This window comes from Lagopus leucura, unplaced genomic scaffold (genome assembly GCF_019238085.1).
Source record: "Lagopus leucura isolate 7727_CA_CO unplaced genomic scaffold, USGS_WTPT01 Super-Scaffold_100009, whole genome shotgun sequence".
Classification (NCBI taxonomy): Eukaryota; Metazoa; Chordata; class Aves; order Galliformes; family Phasianidae; genus Lagopus; species Lagopus leucura.
This window is the reverse complement of record NW_024962266.1, coordinates 20,683,689-20,698,699: the sequence shown is the minus strand read 5'-3', so window position 1 is coordinate 20,698,699 and position 15,011 is coordinate 20,683,689. Positions and strand designations below refer to the sequence as shown.

Genomic DNA, 15,011 nt, shown 5'->3' with positions numbered 1-15,011 from the left:
CAGCTCCTTTGTGAGAAAAAGCAGGGATGAGGTGTCCCCATTCCAGAGCAGGGTTTTGGCAGAGTGCAGCCTGGGTAGTTCCCAAGCCCAGCTCCTGCTTGGGGCTGTGCTGCTGGCAGGGGACAGAGCCAGCTGTCCCAGTGCGCGGCAGTCACCCCTGCGTCACTGTCTGTGTGCCAGTCCTGCTGCCGCGATGTGCTCCTCTGAGTGCCAGGAAGGGGAGAGGTGCAACGAGCAGGAAAAGGGATTGGAGTTATAAATAATGTGGGGGCATCTCCTGCTGTCCCCGAGCGTGTGACGGAGTGGTGGCAGGGCAGTATGCGGATGGCAGCGGGGACACTTTCCTTTCAGGCGGTATTTTGGGATGCAGCCATGAGCAGCCAGCATTTGGCTTGGGAAATCAGCCCCAGAGTGCCTGTGAGACAGCCAAAAGGAAGGGGGTGAGCCTTCCCCTGGCCAGAGCATCTCTAGGCTGCATTGCCCCTCCACTGCCCCTTCCCATATTTCCTCCCTTGGGGTTGGCGCTGGAGAGCCCCCTGAGCAGTGTTAAAAAATGGGGAAAACTCATCTGAAAACTGCATGGAGTGGGCAAATGGAGGCAAGTGGTCCCCTGTGCAGATGTCTGGTTCTGGCTCCCCTCATCTGAAGATAATACAATGCAAACAAATTAACGCTGGGGAGGGGGGAAAAAAGAGAGCAAGAGCCTAGCTAGCAACATGAGATAGGGAGAGCAGCTAAAAATAACAGATCCCCCAGGGCGCGGGGAGAAACACGACAAGGATGTGCACACTTGCAATCCCAGAAGGAGCCTCTCGCCTCTCCAGCTGCTCTGGCCCAAATGAAGATGAGGCAGCGAGAAAAGAGGGGAAAGCCTCTGGGTTGGCCGAGCCTAAGAGATGGCCAAACCTATGCAATGGCTGAGCCCACGGAATGGCCAAACCGTGCACTGGGAGCAGTGCTTCCCACTAGTGCTGGGGATGAAGCAAGGGATTTCTGCTCACTACCCTGAGAAGCTGAGCTGGGGGAAGACATCAGTGCCGTCATTTTGGTGGCTGAGCTGAGTTGAGGTCTCTGTCAGCACTCCCTCTCCTCCATCTCAGATCAGATTATCATGCTGCTCCCAGTATCCTCACAATGTGAATGGAGCCCAAGCTCTGCCAGCATCCCTAAGGATGCAGTAGAGGATGGGGTATCCCAAGCACGCAGGATACCCTTGGCTGGCAGGCGTGCCTGACCCACTTGCTGCATTCTTCAGTCAGATGGCAGTGGGAGACCCCAGTGGTGCTGCCTTCGTGGCTAATTTTAGCCCGTGTTTAATTAATGATGGAGCAAGGAGGGTAGCAGCAAGACGGTGAGCCCAGCCCCTGCCTGCTGCTAGAGGAATGGGGGCAATGTGTAGGGACGTGGTGTGCGACAGCAGGACCAGCTACCAGCGGAAGCATCTCTCCACTCAGATTGAAGCCCTTTTCCTCCTCAGCCATGTGGCCAGGGCTGATAAGGGGCTAGGGAAACCCAGAGTATTGTGCTGCCAAACAATAATCACGGGGAGGAATCACGGCTGGGAGGAAGCAGGGGGCTGGGGTGAGGACTGAGCCCCTCCACGTGCTTTCTGGAAATAATTCCCCACTTTCTGTCCAACGTTTTGGGATGGCTCCAGCAAGTATCACCCTTCTGGTTTGGGGCTGAGCCCAGTGCGATCCTGGTGGTGTCAGGGGGGTGGCAGTGGCTGGTGGCTGCTGGTGACACGGTTATTCTCCAGGCCTGCCCGGCTTTAAAATCTATTAACGTCACTTGGCCGATCGAGCCGGGAGCTGCACAGGCAGCTGAAATGCTGGGGCACAGATCAGATCAGAGCAGGATTTCAATTACAGTAATCAAAGGTGACACAGATAAGGAACCTCTGCTCTATGAAACCACGACAGCTGTCCTCTGGCTCAAACCAGTGCGCATTGAGAGCGGCTCCATCAGAATCACTGAAGTGGTACTCGGGTAAAATTGGATTGCGAATCCATTTTTATCTGGCATGGTGGAAAACGCTTTCCCTGTGCTCCCTGGGGAAGAAAAGCAGCTTCCTAGGGGGGGAACAGACATGGCAGAGGGGACATCGCCCGACAGCCCTGCAATGCTCCTAGGACAGCTGATGCTGGAGATAACCAGAGGCTCAGGTGCATTGAGCTTGGTACTCTCCAGCAAGTCCTGGACATGCTTTTGGGTCCCTGAGCAGAAAAATCATATAATCATAGAATCACAGAATGGGTTGGGTTGAAAGGGAAGTTAAAGCCCCCAAAGTTCCAAATCCTGCCATGAACAGCCCATCCAGCCTGGCTTTCGGCATCTCCAGGGATGGGCATTCACAGCTCTCTGGGCAGCTGTGCCAGCCTTGATCTGCTAGAAGTTAACTAGAAACAAAGTTTGGAGCTTTCTGGATCTTGGTAAAAGCTGAAGTCATAGTTTAGGGCATTGCAGAACATCCAAACAGCCCTGATGGCCTTTTGGTCCAGCGGCCCAAAGGTCCTCAGTGTTGGCTGCTCATCTTCTGCTCTGTTGGCTGACTTCTTTCATTTGAAGAAACACTGGGAAGGTTTCTGCAGTGGTGGGGGTTTTGATAATGCCCCACCTGACCAACCTCACTCTGTGTTATGGCCATGATCAGCCATAACCATCCGTCTTCTGCGCATTTATCAGCGCAGTTCTGCTCCACTGCCTCCACCAGCTCTTGCCATAAAAGCATTAAACTGAAACATCTGGAGTGTCTCAGCATGAGAAACCCAAGTGTTCTGGGGTCCGGAACAGCATGGATGATTCAAGACAAATTCCCAAGCCACCAGGCTCAACCTGAGCTTGCTCTTTCCAGCCAGAAGCCTATCCAAGTGTCTTCATCCCTGCTGCTAGTGGAGCATCCAGCTCTGACTTTTCCCTTGCAGAAAGAAATAGAAAAACCCCCATGTGTGCAGCACATCCCTCCCTAGAGCTGAAGGGTCCCTTAATTTCAAGAAGGGTGGATGCAGAATAAGGGGTTTTGCCATCCGGATTCCTTCTGGGCGCCTCCTGCTCGCCCATGGCCCCACAGTGCTGCCTTTCGGCAATTAATCTGGGCATGCTTTACATTAACGAGTCTCCCCACTTTAAATTATAAATGGCCCTCAGCATGTGTGCACACAAACGCACGTGTGTGCGTGGAGAATCCTTTAAGGCCATCATTAGCTGTAATTAGCAGGATCTGTCACTCATCTTTGGCAGTTAACGATGAAGCCCTGAGTCACAGGGATCCGGCGGCGGATAAAATAAACACGATTTCAAACAGTTTGGAAATAACAAGCCCTTATTAATCAGACAAGCCCCAAAGGGGAGTGCTTGGAAAAGCAGCAGCATCTCTGCCATCTCCACAAGCAGAGCTGGAGGGCTCTGATATCCCATCCTGCTCCAATCCCTAAAATACGGGTTTGGGATGTGCTAAGGTTTGAAGACTTTGAGCAGGCAAAATCCATCCAGAAAGTGCTTCTGCACAGGTCTTCTTTGGGTGAAGGGCTTGGGATCTAGCCCTGGATGCATTGTAGGGGCACACAAGAGGCAACAGGAGCATTTCCAGGGTTCCACAGCATGGAGCTGAGCAGAATCTGGGGACAGGGTTGGCATGAAGGATGATTCCTACAGAACAAGGGGAGCTGGGGAGATTTTGGCTGTCACAGCTGCAGCTAAATCACAGCAAATAGGAGGGGAATGGGACACATGAGGCTGGATTATATTACAAAGGAGCAGTCCATCATGGGGTATTTAAAATAATCCGCTTAGATGCACAGTAGCAGATTTGGAGTGCTAAGGGAATTGAAGGCGCTGTGGCTTTGCAAGGCTGGATCAGATCTGGTGAAGATGCCACTTAGTACAGCACATCCTGTCCTGCTTTGCTGCCACAGGGGACAGGCACATGGTCCTGCAGCCTCACAAGGTAGCCCACCAGGATGTGTCCAAGGTGACACTGGTGATGCTGAGATGGGTGACGATATCCCATGGCATTTTCCTGGGATGCACAGAGGATTCAACCCCTCTATGGGTGATGCTGAGCCCCACACATTCAAGCATGGTGAAGCGGTGTTGGGAATGCCCAGAGGAGAACCGTACCTGTGCTACTGGGGGATGCCAACCTCATCCATGGGCACCTGTGACTCTGCTGGGGCTGGAGATGCCCAGAGATGGATGTCAGGGGCTACATGGGATTGTTGGTACTTCTCTCTGATTAATGGGGAAATGGGGAAACAGATGATAATGCTTTTCCCCAGTGTGGGCATGCAAGTTGCATTAGCATACCTAGGGATAGACCACTGATGCTAAGAGCTGGTAGGTTCTCAGTTGGCATGCAGAACCCCAGCAGATTTGTAGGCTCTGAGCATCCCTGCATTGCTCCTCCAAGTCAAACTGAAAGCTCAGCCCCAGGAAGAGGCATTTCCCAAAAGAGCATCCTTCCAACAGCAGATTTCCATCCTGGGCTCATAGTCCCACACCTCTAGACTGATCTCAGGGCTTCGAGCCATGAAGGCAGACCGTGCAGTACCCCTGTCACTCATGATGCCCCAGCCATCATATTGCCTGTCCCTTTGGGTCCAGCACCATGCCCACAAAATCCATGGCCACGTCTGATTAGGCTATGGGACCACCTGCTCCTCTCTTTGCCCTTCTCTTGCGCCCTCTGTCCCCTCATCACCCCTGCTCTGTGCTCCTGTGCTGTACTCCTCTGGGTTTAACGACTGTCCCCAGCTCCCCTCAGTATTAATCCAGGAGAGGATTAAGGTTAACAAGCTCCTGGAGCCACCTAGCCCTCGTGCCTGCACAGGCGGACTGATGTGTCCTGGCCCCAGAGAGGGCACGGTGCCCTCAGTATTCCTGCAAGCCCAAGAGGTAGGGATGGGGTTGGGGATGGGGATAGTGTTCAGGCTAGGGGTGAGAATGGGGTTGAGGGTGAGAATGAGGATGGAGACAGAGGGGCCTTGGGCTCTCCCCCATTTCTTCTCATCCTCTGGTCTCTAGATAGGTCTGGACTCATGACAGCTCGTTTGAATGCACGGAAAATATCTTAATCCCAGTAAATCCATGATCCTCATGGTGCTGCCCCCAGAGCCCCCTACTCCAGACTTAAGACCCAGGGGTATACAACCTGTGGAGATAGGGAGGACAGGGTACTGAAGATGCTACTGCCATGGAGCAGGATGGTCCAAGCAGAGCTGCCTCCTTCTTGTGTCCACCTATTGCTAACCCTTTTGAGAACAGGGCTTTTAGAGAGAGCAGAGGTGAAATGTTTCTATATAGTCATGTATTTTGCTATCTCTATGTGATTCCTATATGTATCACACCCATCGTAGCCCCTGATCCTCTCACGCATTGTCTCACTGATTAGGGGGGTATGGATATGGCTGCTCCCTGGCATGCGGGGCAGCAGAGCACCCTGTTCCTGTCACCAGCCTAATTCCATACCACCAGGAGTTGCCTTCACCTGCCCTGACCCACGAGCCATAATCCCCCTCCTGCTGCACCCGCAGGATGCAGATGAGTTGTCTCAGCAGCTGGTCCCGGCTGGGTGAGCTGAGGCCAGCACAGGGCTGGTGACTGATGGCTGGAGGACAAGGGATGAGGAACAGGAACAGCCTCTGCTGAGGAAGCAGGATGACTGAGCTCCCACTTGTGCCAGTCCCAGGCTGCCAGCAGTAAGCCCATCCCATAGAGAAGGGGGCACTGGATGAGGGGAACACAAACAGCACCTAGACTGGGGAGGAGGGAGAGGAAGAGAGGCTCTGCCCCATCTCTGGGGTCTATAAATAGACAAAAGGAACCAAAAAATGCTGTCCGAAGTTGTGTCTCCTATATTTGTAAGAAGCAAAGAAGATGCTGGGATAGTGGCTGAGCTGAGCTTTTAACCAGGCAGATTACACTTAGCAGGAGCATTTACCTCTGCCTTTAATCCGCCTCCACAAAGACTTGCTAACTCCTTCCCGTATTTAACTGGAAGGCTTGAACTCTTCATGCTGTCTATGTTCCCTGAGCACCCAATGCCCTCTCAGGGGACTCCTATAGGAGTGGGCACTTTCCTCATTTTTCCCATGCTTTTGCTCCAGGTTAAGCATCACTTCAGTGATGCTTAAGATGAATGGCTATTTGTTGTCAGCATAGCCACAGGCTGTTGCTGCTTGTCACTCTGGTGGATTTTCCATAGGGCTCAGGTGGTGCCAGATGGGATGACCTGGCCCCTGGATTGGTGAGGTCCTCAAAGCCCTAACACAAGTGGGTCAGTGCTGGAGGCACAAATCCATCCCTGCTCTTAGGAACGGGCTTGATACAGCTTTGCCACCTCACACTTTGACAGGCCTTTCTCAAAATGCAGGGTTGGACAATGATGCCAGGTATGACCTGCAAAAGGCCAGGGCAGGGGGTAGCCCGGGTCACCCCCGGAGTGTCTCTGTCACAAGGCACTGAGGTTCTCTCATCTGGATTTTGCTGAGCAAAACTCATTGTTGCTCTCAACTAAAAAGCAAGAGAAGAGCTCTGGCTGTTTGGCAAGCGAAGGCGGTCTTATGTTCAGCTGGATTTCTGTAGGAACAGAAAACATTCGCAGCCGGCGTGGGACAGCGGGGGCAGCAAGGGGCTGCTGCCAGGGACAAGCATGGGGGCTGGCAGGGAGGCGGGAGCCCAGCACGATGCAAAGCAGGCAGTAATTCTGTGCCAGGTCTGCAGGCTGGGATGGGAAGGAAGCATGAGCCGAGGCAGCAGAGCCAGGGCTGAGATGTCGTCTGGCTTCTGGGAAGCAGTAGCTATGGGAAATGTGGGCTGCTCCAGCCAAAGGAGTTATGAATACTTATCCTATGGGATTGCTGCCGTGTTGGTTGAAGTGAAGGGCTCCCTGTCCCTGCTGCCGGTGTGGGGCTAAGCAGGGATGCCCACAGGCAGTTCTAAGGCCCTCCGGTCCCAATTCTTGGCCAATCACAAGCTCAGGTTGTTCTGTGCTATCCCCACATTGCCATCCCCATCTCCATTCACCATCTCATTCATCATAACAATGAATGAGTCGTCTGGGCAGCTTCCTTGTCCCACTGTAGCTTCCATAGGTTGCAATCTCCATCAGAAGGACTGTGGGGATTTCTTCTTTCTTGGATGAGTGTGAGATCAGTGCCTTGCTGAGGTCTCACTCTAGCTATCCTTTAAAGGCAGCAGTGGGAGGTAGGTGAGGAACACACGTGCTCCATCCCTTTTCTTGGATGGGTAACCCCAAGCACTTAGAAATGCCAAGAGCTGGCTCAAAGAAGAGTTCCTCTGAGCCTTTGAGAAGCCTTTGGGATCATATTTTGCATTTATTTGTCCGTTATCAAAAGGATTTTTTTCCCCATCCTACTGTTAACTGGAAAGCACCGAGAGTCTCATGTCATCGGTGCACATGAATCTTGGGGCTGCAGACACTGCTGAGACCCCAACAGCCTTCCCACCCCAGAGCATCACACCACAGCAGCCCAGGGTGACAGTGATGTGGAAGTTTCCATTCCCACCAACCCTTCATTCAGGCACTCATAACTCTGTCTGATATGTTTTTCTTTTTCTCTCTCCTCTGGGGATAAATTTTTCTGGCTTTGTGCAAAAATGGCTCTGAAGTACTTTGGGAGTGGAAACCTCCCATTATGTTGTTGAAAAATAATATTAATCTTCCCCCTCCTTTTATGAAGAGCTTTCACCCAAATGGCTGGGGACTGAAGGTAGCACTTGATAAGGAAACAGCCCTTGCTGAAGGGATATTCCCCATCCCTGGAGATGCTCAAGGATAGGCTGGATGGGGCCTTGGGCAGCTGACCTGGTGGGACATGTCCCTGCCCATGGTAGTTGGGGTTGGAACTGGATGGGCTTTCCAAAACAAGACATGTTGGGGCCATCCATCAGTATCGGTTTCTTTACTTTATCCCACCTAGCCTCCAAGAAATTAGAGTCACAGAATCACTGAGGCTAGAAAAGTCTTCCGATATCACCCAGTCCAATCCCAGCCCACCATGCCCACTGACCGCATCCCTCAGTGCCACAACGCCATGGTTCTGGATCACCTCCAGGGATGGTGACACCTCCACCCCCCTGGGCAGCTGTGCCAGCACATCACTGCTCCTTCTGAGAAGAAATTTTTCCTAATATCCAACCTGAACTGATGCTCTTCACTTGGGAACTCAGAATTATGCAACCAAATCATGGTGTCCCAATCTCTGGTTGCCCAGTGAAGGCATCACATCCATGCAGTGGTTTATAAGCACTAACCCTACATAGGGCTGTTTGTTTTATTTCTCCACTCGGCATTCAGAGGCCATTCTTCCTTGCACTTATTTACTGCTAAGCAGAGAAAGCCAGGGAGAATGATCTCCAAAGCAAACAGAGCCATGTTTCCATTTGGGAAAAGTGACAGGGAAAGTGCATGGAGCAAGGAGCAGCACACGATAGATTGCATGCGTGCAACTGCGAGGAGAGCAGCAGCCAACGCGCCGCCTGCGCTGAATTCCTGGCCTGGATGGAAGGCCAGATGGATGGCTTCTCACACCCCCAGGAGTCCCTGCTCTGGGTCTATCCAACAGCAGCGAGAGGTGCTGTGCTGTGCCACCTCCAGACCTGGGGACCCTCAGGTCCCAGGGGTGGCAGCAGTACAGGGACATCTCTGTGTCCCCAGATTTGCTGCTGCATTCTTCTCTCCAATGCTTGCAGTGTGATTAAACTATGAGCTGCTCTGTTTATTAAAAGAAAGAGTTATGGCAGGAAGGGATTGGGATTATTTCTCTCCTCCATGAATAAAGTTCTACAGTTCCTCTTAAAATCAGACCTGAGGAATTTACAGAGTGGTTATTGTACATTCCTTGCAAAAAAAAAAAAAAAAAAAAAAATCCGAGCGAGCAGTGCCAGTGCATTAAAGTAATGAATAAAGGAAGTGAAAAATATTTAAAATTCCTATACAGTGTTACATTTCAAAAATGTCCTGGTTGCAGAACTGGGGGAAGGTGGCTCTTTTCTCCCTAATTTCTCTGAACTTGTTACAAGTCTCCTTCCATTTTGCTCACCATTTCCAGGCGAGGCCCTGGCACGGTGACAGAGATGCGAAGTGCACAAAGGGACCGGAGTGTGGTCTGATCATTCTGTAACTGGAGCTGCCCGAGGCAATTTTTTTTTTTTTTTCAAGCCAGTGTAAATGGGGATGGCTGAAACCCTCCACAGTCGGTCTGCCAGGGTTCTCCTGTAACGGATTGCTCCGTTTAACTCTGTTTGCTGGTGAAATGACAGGAGGAATTAGTGTAGGCGGAGATAGAAGGTGAATGGCAGCTCCATGGCCCCACGGACCCCGGAGTGCCATAGCCCAGGGTATGGGCAGCCCTGCCCCTCTGCAAAAAGACCCTAAGTGCTGGCAGTGTGTGGGGAGAAAAGTGCCCACTGCAGGACCGTGGGTCCTGGAGCACTATGCATAGCTGCGGGCTGGCACTGGGATGGGGACGATCCAAGTGTCCAAGTTGCAATCCTTTTGAACAGGATTTGCATTCTGCTTTGGCGCTGCGGAGGTTTGGTTTATGTAAGAGCGTCAGTGTTCTGGGGGAGCCGGGTGGGAGCACTGTCCTGCAGAGGGGATGCTGGGGTGGATATGAGCACATGAGTGTGTGCTGCTCCGGAGATGTTCGGACACCTCCACTCCTCTGAAGTTTGGCAGCAATGATGCCCTGAGGCTAGAGATGTACCTTTTGCTTTTCCCATGAAATTCCACTCTGGTTTGGCTGAGTTATTAAAAAAAAAAAAAAAAAAAAAAAGAAAGAAAAGTTTGAAAATCGCCATTTCCCTTCTGCTGCCTGCATTCCTCAGGAAAACTTTGGCAGCCTGTCAACACAATAACTGAACGTGAACTTTCTGAAGAGCTGGCCCAGCACTGCTTGCCAAAGCAGCACTCTGGAGCACCGTGTCCTTTCCCTCACCCCCTGCCCACCCCTCGTGCCCCCATCCTGGGTACCCCTCTCCTAACCTATATTGTACTAATTGATTTAAAAGACGTTAGGCTTTTTTTTTTTTTTTTTTTTTTTTTAATGTTAAAAGAATGTTGTTTACAATGCAAAGCCAAGTGCTTTTAAGTTAGGAAATGCCAAATGTATGATTTCTTGCAAGTCCAGCTCTGTGCATGCATTGTACTGCAATCCCTGTGTACGTGAGCCCGTATTTTGGCCCCTCTCATTGCAGCGTGCCCAGCAGCAGAGAAGGGGATGCAGGCTGCCCAGCCAGTTGTAAATAAGACACTTCCTAACATAGAAGTGTTTCATTTAGATGCTTTTGTAACCACATATTATTCTTTAATACAGGTTTTTCATGCAATATATAATTTTCAAACCAAAGCACCCTACTTGGGGATGCTTGCCGAGCTTTTCCTCACCACAGAAATGTGGCCACAGCTGGGGTGGAGCAAGGCAACACTTTTGCAGCCTACAAGGGTACAAACCAAAGCTTTAAATCATCGAGGAGGAGGCACAGTCCCTGCTAGAAGCAGAAGGAAACATGGGGAGGAAACCTGCTGTCACTTCACCCCGTCACCTCAACATAGCACAGGGGTTAATACCCTTAATCTGGTGGCAAATGCTTTGCAGTCTCTGTGGTATTTCAGGGGCTGGGACTGTGTAATTGCAGGGGAAGATGCAGTCTGCTCCATCCTGTGCGGGATGCAGCCATAGGTTCAGTAGTTCACAGATCCCAGTGCTTGCACAGTGCAAGGCTGGTAATGGAATGGGGCATGGTCAAGGCTCTGCTTTGTGCCAACAAACCTCTAGCAGGGTCGGAGCTTCTACTAATAGTGGCAATTGTATTCAGCTCTCAGGAGTACTCAGCCCACCCCAAAATCTCTCATCTTTGAGTGAGTTGGGCTGGCAGCACCGTGGGCTCAGCCCCCCTTCCTCTCGCGGTCCTCCAGCTATAACAGCCTGTTGTGGCCCACATTCAGCTGTCAGAGATCACACGATCATGGCTCAGTAAAGAGGAAACCAAGCAGTTTGGCACAAATGGCTTTTCTGTGCCTGGTGCCTTTCAGCGCAGAGCCATTCGGCACCGCCTGAAGCACAGGCAAGTGCTCAAAACTTCAATATTTAATTTTGACTTGAGATGCAAACTGTCAGGTCCACTGGAAAGGAGCCACTGACCCTGGGATGGGAGATATGTTGGAGGGACAGTGCATTGCTCTCAGATCTTGCTTTCAGTCTTTCTTTGCAATGCAGACCTTTTGGAAAAGACGTGTATTGTGTTATTTCAGTGTTTGGTCATAGCTTTTCCAGATGTGGGGTGACCTCTGGTTCAGCCAGAGCACCTCTGCGCGCACAGCACTCCCCTCATCTTGCTCATTCACTCCAAAGGCACTGCTGTGATGTGACACGCATGTGTCCCTCTGTCCCAGCACACACACAGCCGCTTGCCCCCAGTGCTGGGAAAGGGAGAGCCCCATGTGTCTGTGTTGGGAGCCAAGCAATTCTGGATATATTATAAGCTCAGTTTTGAGAAATAAAAACACATTAATATTCTGTTCTCTCAAGGCATTATCCTACTGTTTACCATTACATGCAATCCTTCGCCTTAAATTGCGTCTTTGATTAAAGCAGCAATGAGAGGAACCAGTGCTAATAACAAAATGTATTCTGCTTTAAATCACTAAAGTGAAAACATCAATAAGCTGTAACCATCAGTGCCGCCATGAAAATGAAGGCAACCATCATGGGAAACAGCAAGAATGAAATCCACTTTGCCGGCATAAAAGCCAAGTAATTAGGTCTTATGTGGGTGGAACTCATAACGAGGTGCAGGAAGGAGTGTCGGGGGGGGGGAACAAATTTCAGCCTCAACCTCCCCAGGAGCTGCTTATCAAAGTTTGGGGGCGGCAGCAGGGCCAGCAGCCCCTCTCCTCAGCTCAGATGGGACTGAAGCAGCTCAGCCCCACCTCCACCTGCACCTTCTGCAGCATCACTGGGCAGGAGGGAGGCTGCTGACAGGAGGGCAATTCACTCCGATCAAGCTCGAGATGCTGTCTTGCATTAGCACAAACATTTAATTTAAAAATTAGAAGAAGGAATGGTAGCTGCTTATCATAGATTAATCAGCGTGTGGACGGGGACATGAAATTAATTTATCTGCAGAGGGCTGCGTGAGGCTCAGTGCTGAACGCCGTGCTGAGCTGCCGTGGGAGCAGCGCTGAGGCCGTGGGCAAACCACAGGCCGGCTGGGTGCCACGCCAGGCTCGGCCCCGCTCGGGAGCCCTGCCGGGGGCTGCGTGCCGCTCAGGGCATCGGTAATAACCGCACTGTCCACGTTTATAGTGCGAGGAGAGCACCTAAGCTCGACGCCTTTTGAAGCCGCTTCCGCTTTCCGCTTTCCCCACGCCTGAGGGGCTCTCGCTCTGCCGCTGCTCAGGCCGCCTTCACGCCCCCCGCAGCGCTGCGCCCGGCCTTTTTGGTGCTGGGGAGGCGCTGGAGGAACCTCACCGGCCCCCAGGCGCTGCTACGTCCCACACCGGCACCCCCCGGCCGGCTCACGGCGCTCAACCCTGACCCCGGCACAGCAGCTCCGACCCCGGCACCGCAGCCCCAAAGCGCCCGCACCCCTTTGTCCCCCTCTCCCCCTCGGCGCTCGCCTCCTTTTGTCCCGCTTAGTAACCGGGGTTGCCGGCCAACCACCATCGAGCCGGCCGGCTTCGCCGCCATCTGATTGGACGAGCCGTTCGGAACGCTCCACCAATCCCGGCGCTCGCTGCTCTCTCAGACAAAGGCAGCAGCTCCGGCAACTGGGCTCCGCTCCCCCCGTCTCTCGCGCGTGCTCCTCGGCGGCAGCCCCTTGGCGACGGGCCAGCCGCGGGACGCGCCACTCGCCCCCGTCCCCTCAGAACAGGGGGCACCTCTGTGAGAAGCGGGCTGAAAAAGCTGCCGGAGAGGCAACTGGGAGCCGGTAAAAAAAGAATAAAGTGAAGAAACATGGGAATGTTTTTTTGGAAAGGTTTCTGTCGGGTGCATTTTGACGGAGCAAAGACGGCCGCTCGCCCTTTCTCTGGGCTTGCTCCCCCCCCTCCGCTCTCCCGTGGTAGCGCCGGCTCCCCGACGCGCTTATAAAGGCGCCTCGAGGCCCCGCCCCCTCGCCCCACCCGCGCGGCGCCGGGGGGGGCGTGGCCTCGCGCTCGGCAAGAGGCGGTTGGCGACGGTTGGGCCCCTCAGAGCCTCTTAAAATGAAACCTAGCGGGGCCGGCGGCGGCGCGCAGAGCGAGGGGTCGCCGCCGCCAGCAGCAGTAGCATCAGCAGCAGCGGCCGCTGCAGCCGCTCGGAGCCGCCGGCCGAGCCAGGCCGGGCTGCACGCAGGGCTGCACGCAGGGCACGGCGGGCACCGCCGCGGGCTGCTCGCCCGGCGCTGATCTCGGGGCTGAGTGCTGCCCGGCCGGGCTCGGCTGCCGGTATTGTTCCCGCCGCCCCCTCCTTTCTCCTCGGGCTGCGGCTCGGGCTCCATCCGGCAGCGCAGTCGCCTCCTCCCGAGCCGCCGCTGTGCCCCCTTTTGTGCCGGGTTTTTGTCTTGCCGTCCGCCAGGTGTTTTTAAAAATATCCCGAAAATGGCGATTTTTAGAGAGAATTCAGGAAAGTGGCTTTTCTGTGGAAAGGTGTCTTTTTAAACAAACAGCGAGAGGCGATTTATATATATCGTATATATCTATCGTACGGCTGCCTGTCTGAGGTCCTGCAGGGCAGCCCTGAGGTGTCTTGTGTGGCTTCATTTTTTTTAATTAACTTGAATTTAGCGATCTTTTGTCTTTTTTTTTTTTTTTTTTTTTTTTTTTTTTGCGTTGTCTTAGGGCAGGTGGGTTGTTGTCGGAAGCCTTTTTCCACCTTTTCTTTTTTTAAAAAATTATTATTGCATTTTAAATAATTAACTGCAAAGAGAGGCGCGCTGCCGCGATGTACAACACGGTGTGGGATATGGACCGCGATGACACGGACTGGAGGGAGGTGATGATGCCCTATTCCACTGAGCTCATCTTTTACATTGAGATGGACCCTCCAGGTACGGAGCTGAGCCGTCTGGGCGCATCCAGGGAGCGGGAGGGGTGGGTGCAAATTGGGCTGAAAGTGGTTTGAACTTCAGAGCCATGAGAGCCCGCTGTCTGTGGGTGCCCCGGTGCTGGGATTGGGGTGTGGGCTGCCGTGGATGGGGCAGTGGGAGAGCTGCTCTGTGTTCCTGGGCTGCTTTTTGTCAGGAAAACCACCTTTTATTGAAAACTGTATATCTGCGTTCGTTGCTGGAGAGGTGCTTTTATTAGCCTCTTCACCTGTGTGCTTTTATGTGCCCGTAACACTTTGATGGGGGTAATTTACCTAGCTCCATTCACTTTCAGTTTAATAGTTTTTACGCTTTTGAGACCCTTTTTCTCTCTCCAGCACTGACAGATTAAGTGTGTGTTGTTTCTGGGTTCTGTTCTTGTGGCTGGGGAAAGCTTGCAAATAGGTTGGAAGACTTTCCTTGAGGCAGCGTTATTTTCATAACACTTTATAGCCTCATTCAGAAGGCTTCGGTGCAACTTTTTTTCATTGGTTGCCAGCGCTGAAAGCAGAGAAATGCATCGTCTTCTACTTGCCTGAAGTTTTTAGTTGGGGCAGAAAGTTTCCTTTCTGCCAGAGGAAGGTTTACAAGTGCAGGGAGAACGGTGTGATTCTGTCTTTGGTAATGAATTAAAAAATGCATATGTGGATGGTGGGGGGGACAATCTCTGTGCCTCAAAGAGTGGAAGTGGCTGCAAGCAGGAAGGTAACCAAAGAGTCCCTGTGTTCTCAGCTCTCTCATCTGTACGTTTCGGTAAAATAGGCATCAGAAATCCTAAATAAGCACTTGTAAGTGGAATGATCTGCATAGCGTGCACTGTCAGAGCTTCAAAATGTGCTTTTCAACCTGTGCTTGAATTGTGGCGTCTATCTCCTATGTATTCAGTCTGCTTCAGCTCAGAGAGCTCTTTTTCTCCATAGGTA

The 15,011-nt window shown here is 52.3% G+C and overlaps 1 protein-coding gene across 2 annotated transcripts in view; it reads left to right on the top strand.

Moving 5' to 3' along the window:
• Positions 1–15,011, top strand: part of LOC122181051 (phosphatidylinositol 3-kinase regulatory subunit gamma) — a 57,754-nt gene that overhangs the window by 12,347 nt on the left and 30,396 nt on the right. The window contains exon 1 of one of the 2 annotated variants that reach the window (XM_042873207.1): positions 13,418–14,052. The exons of the other annotated variant lie outside the window; for it this stretch is intronic. Coding sequence (XP_042729141.1) covers positions 13,947–14,052 — 106 coding nt within the window. The 5' untranslated portion in view covers positions 13,418–13,946. Of the gene's footprint in view, positions 1–13,417; positions 14,053–15,011 lie in introns of those variants that run through there. 2 annotated transcript variants of the gene reach the window in all.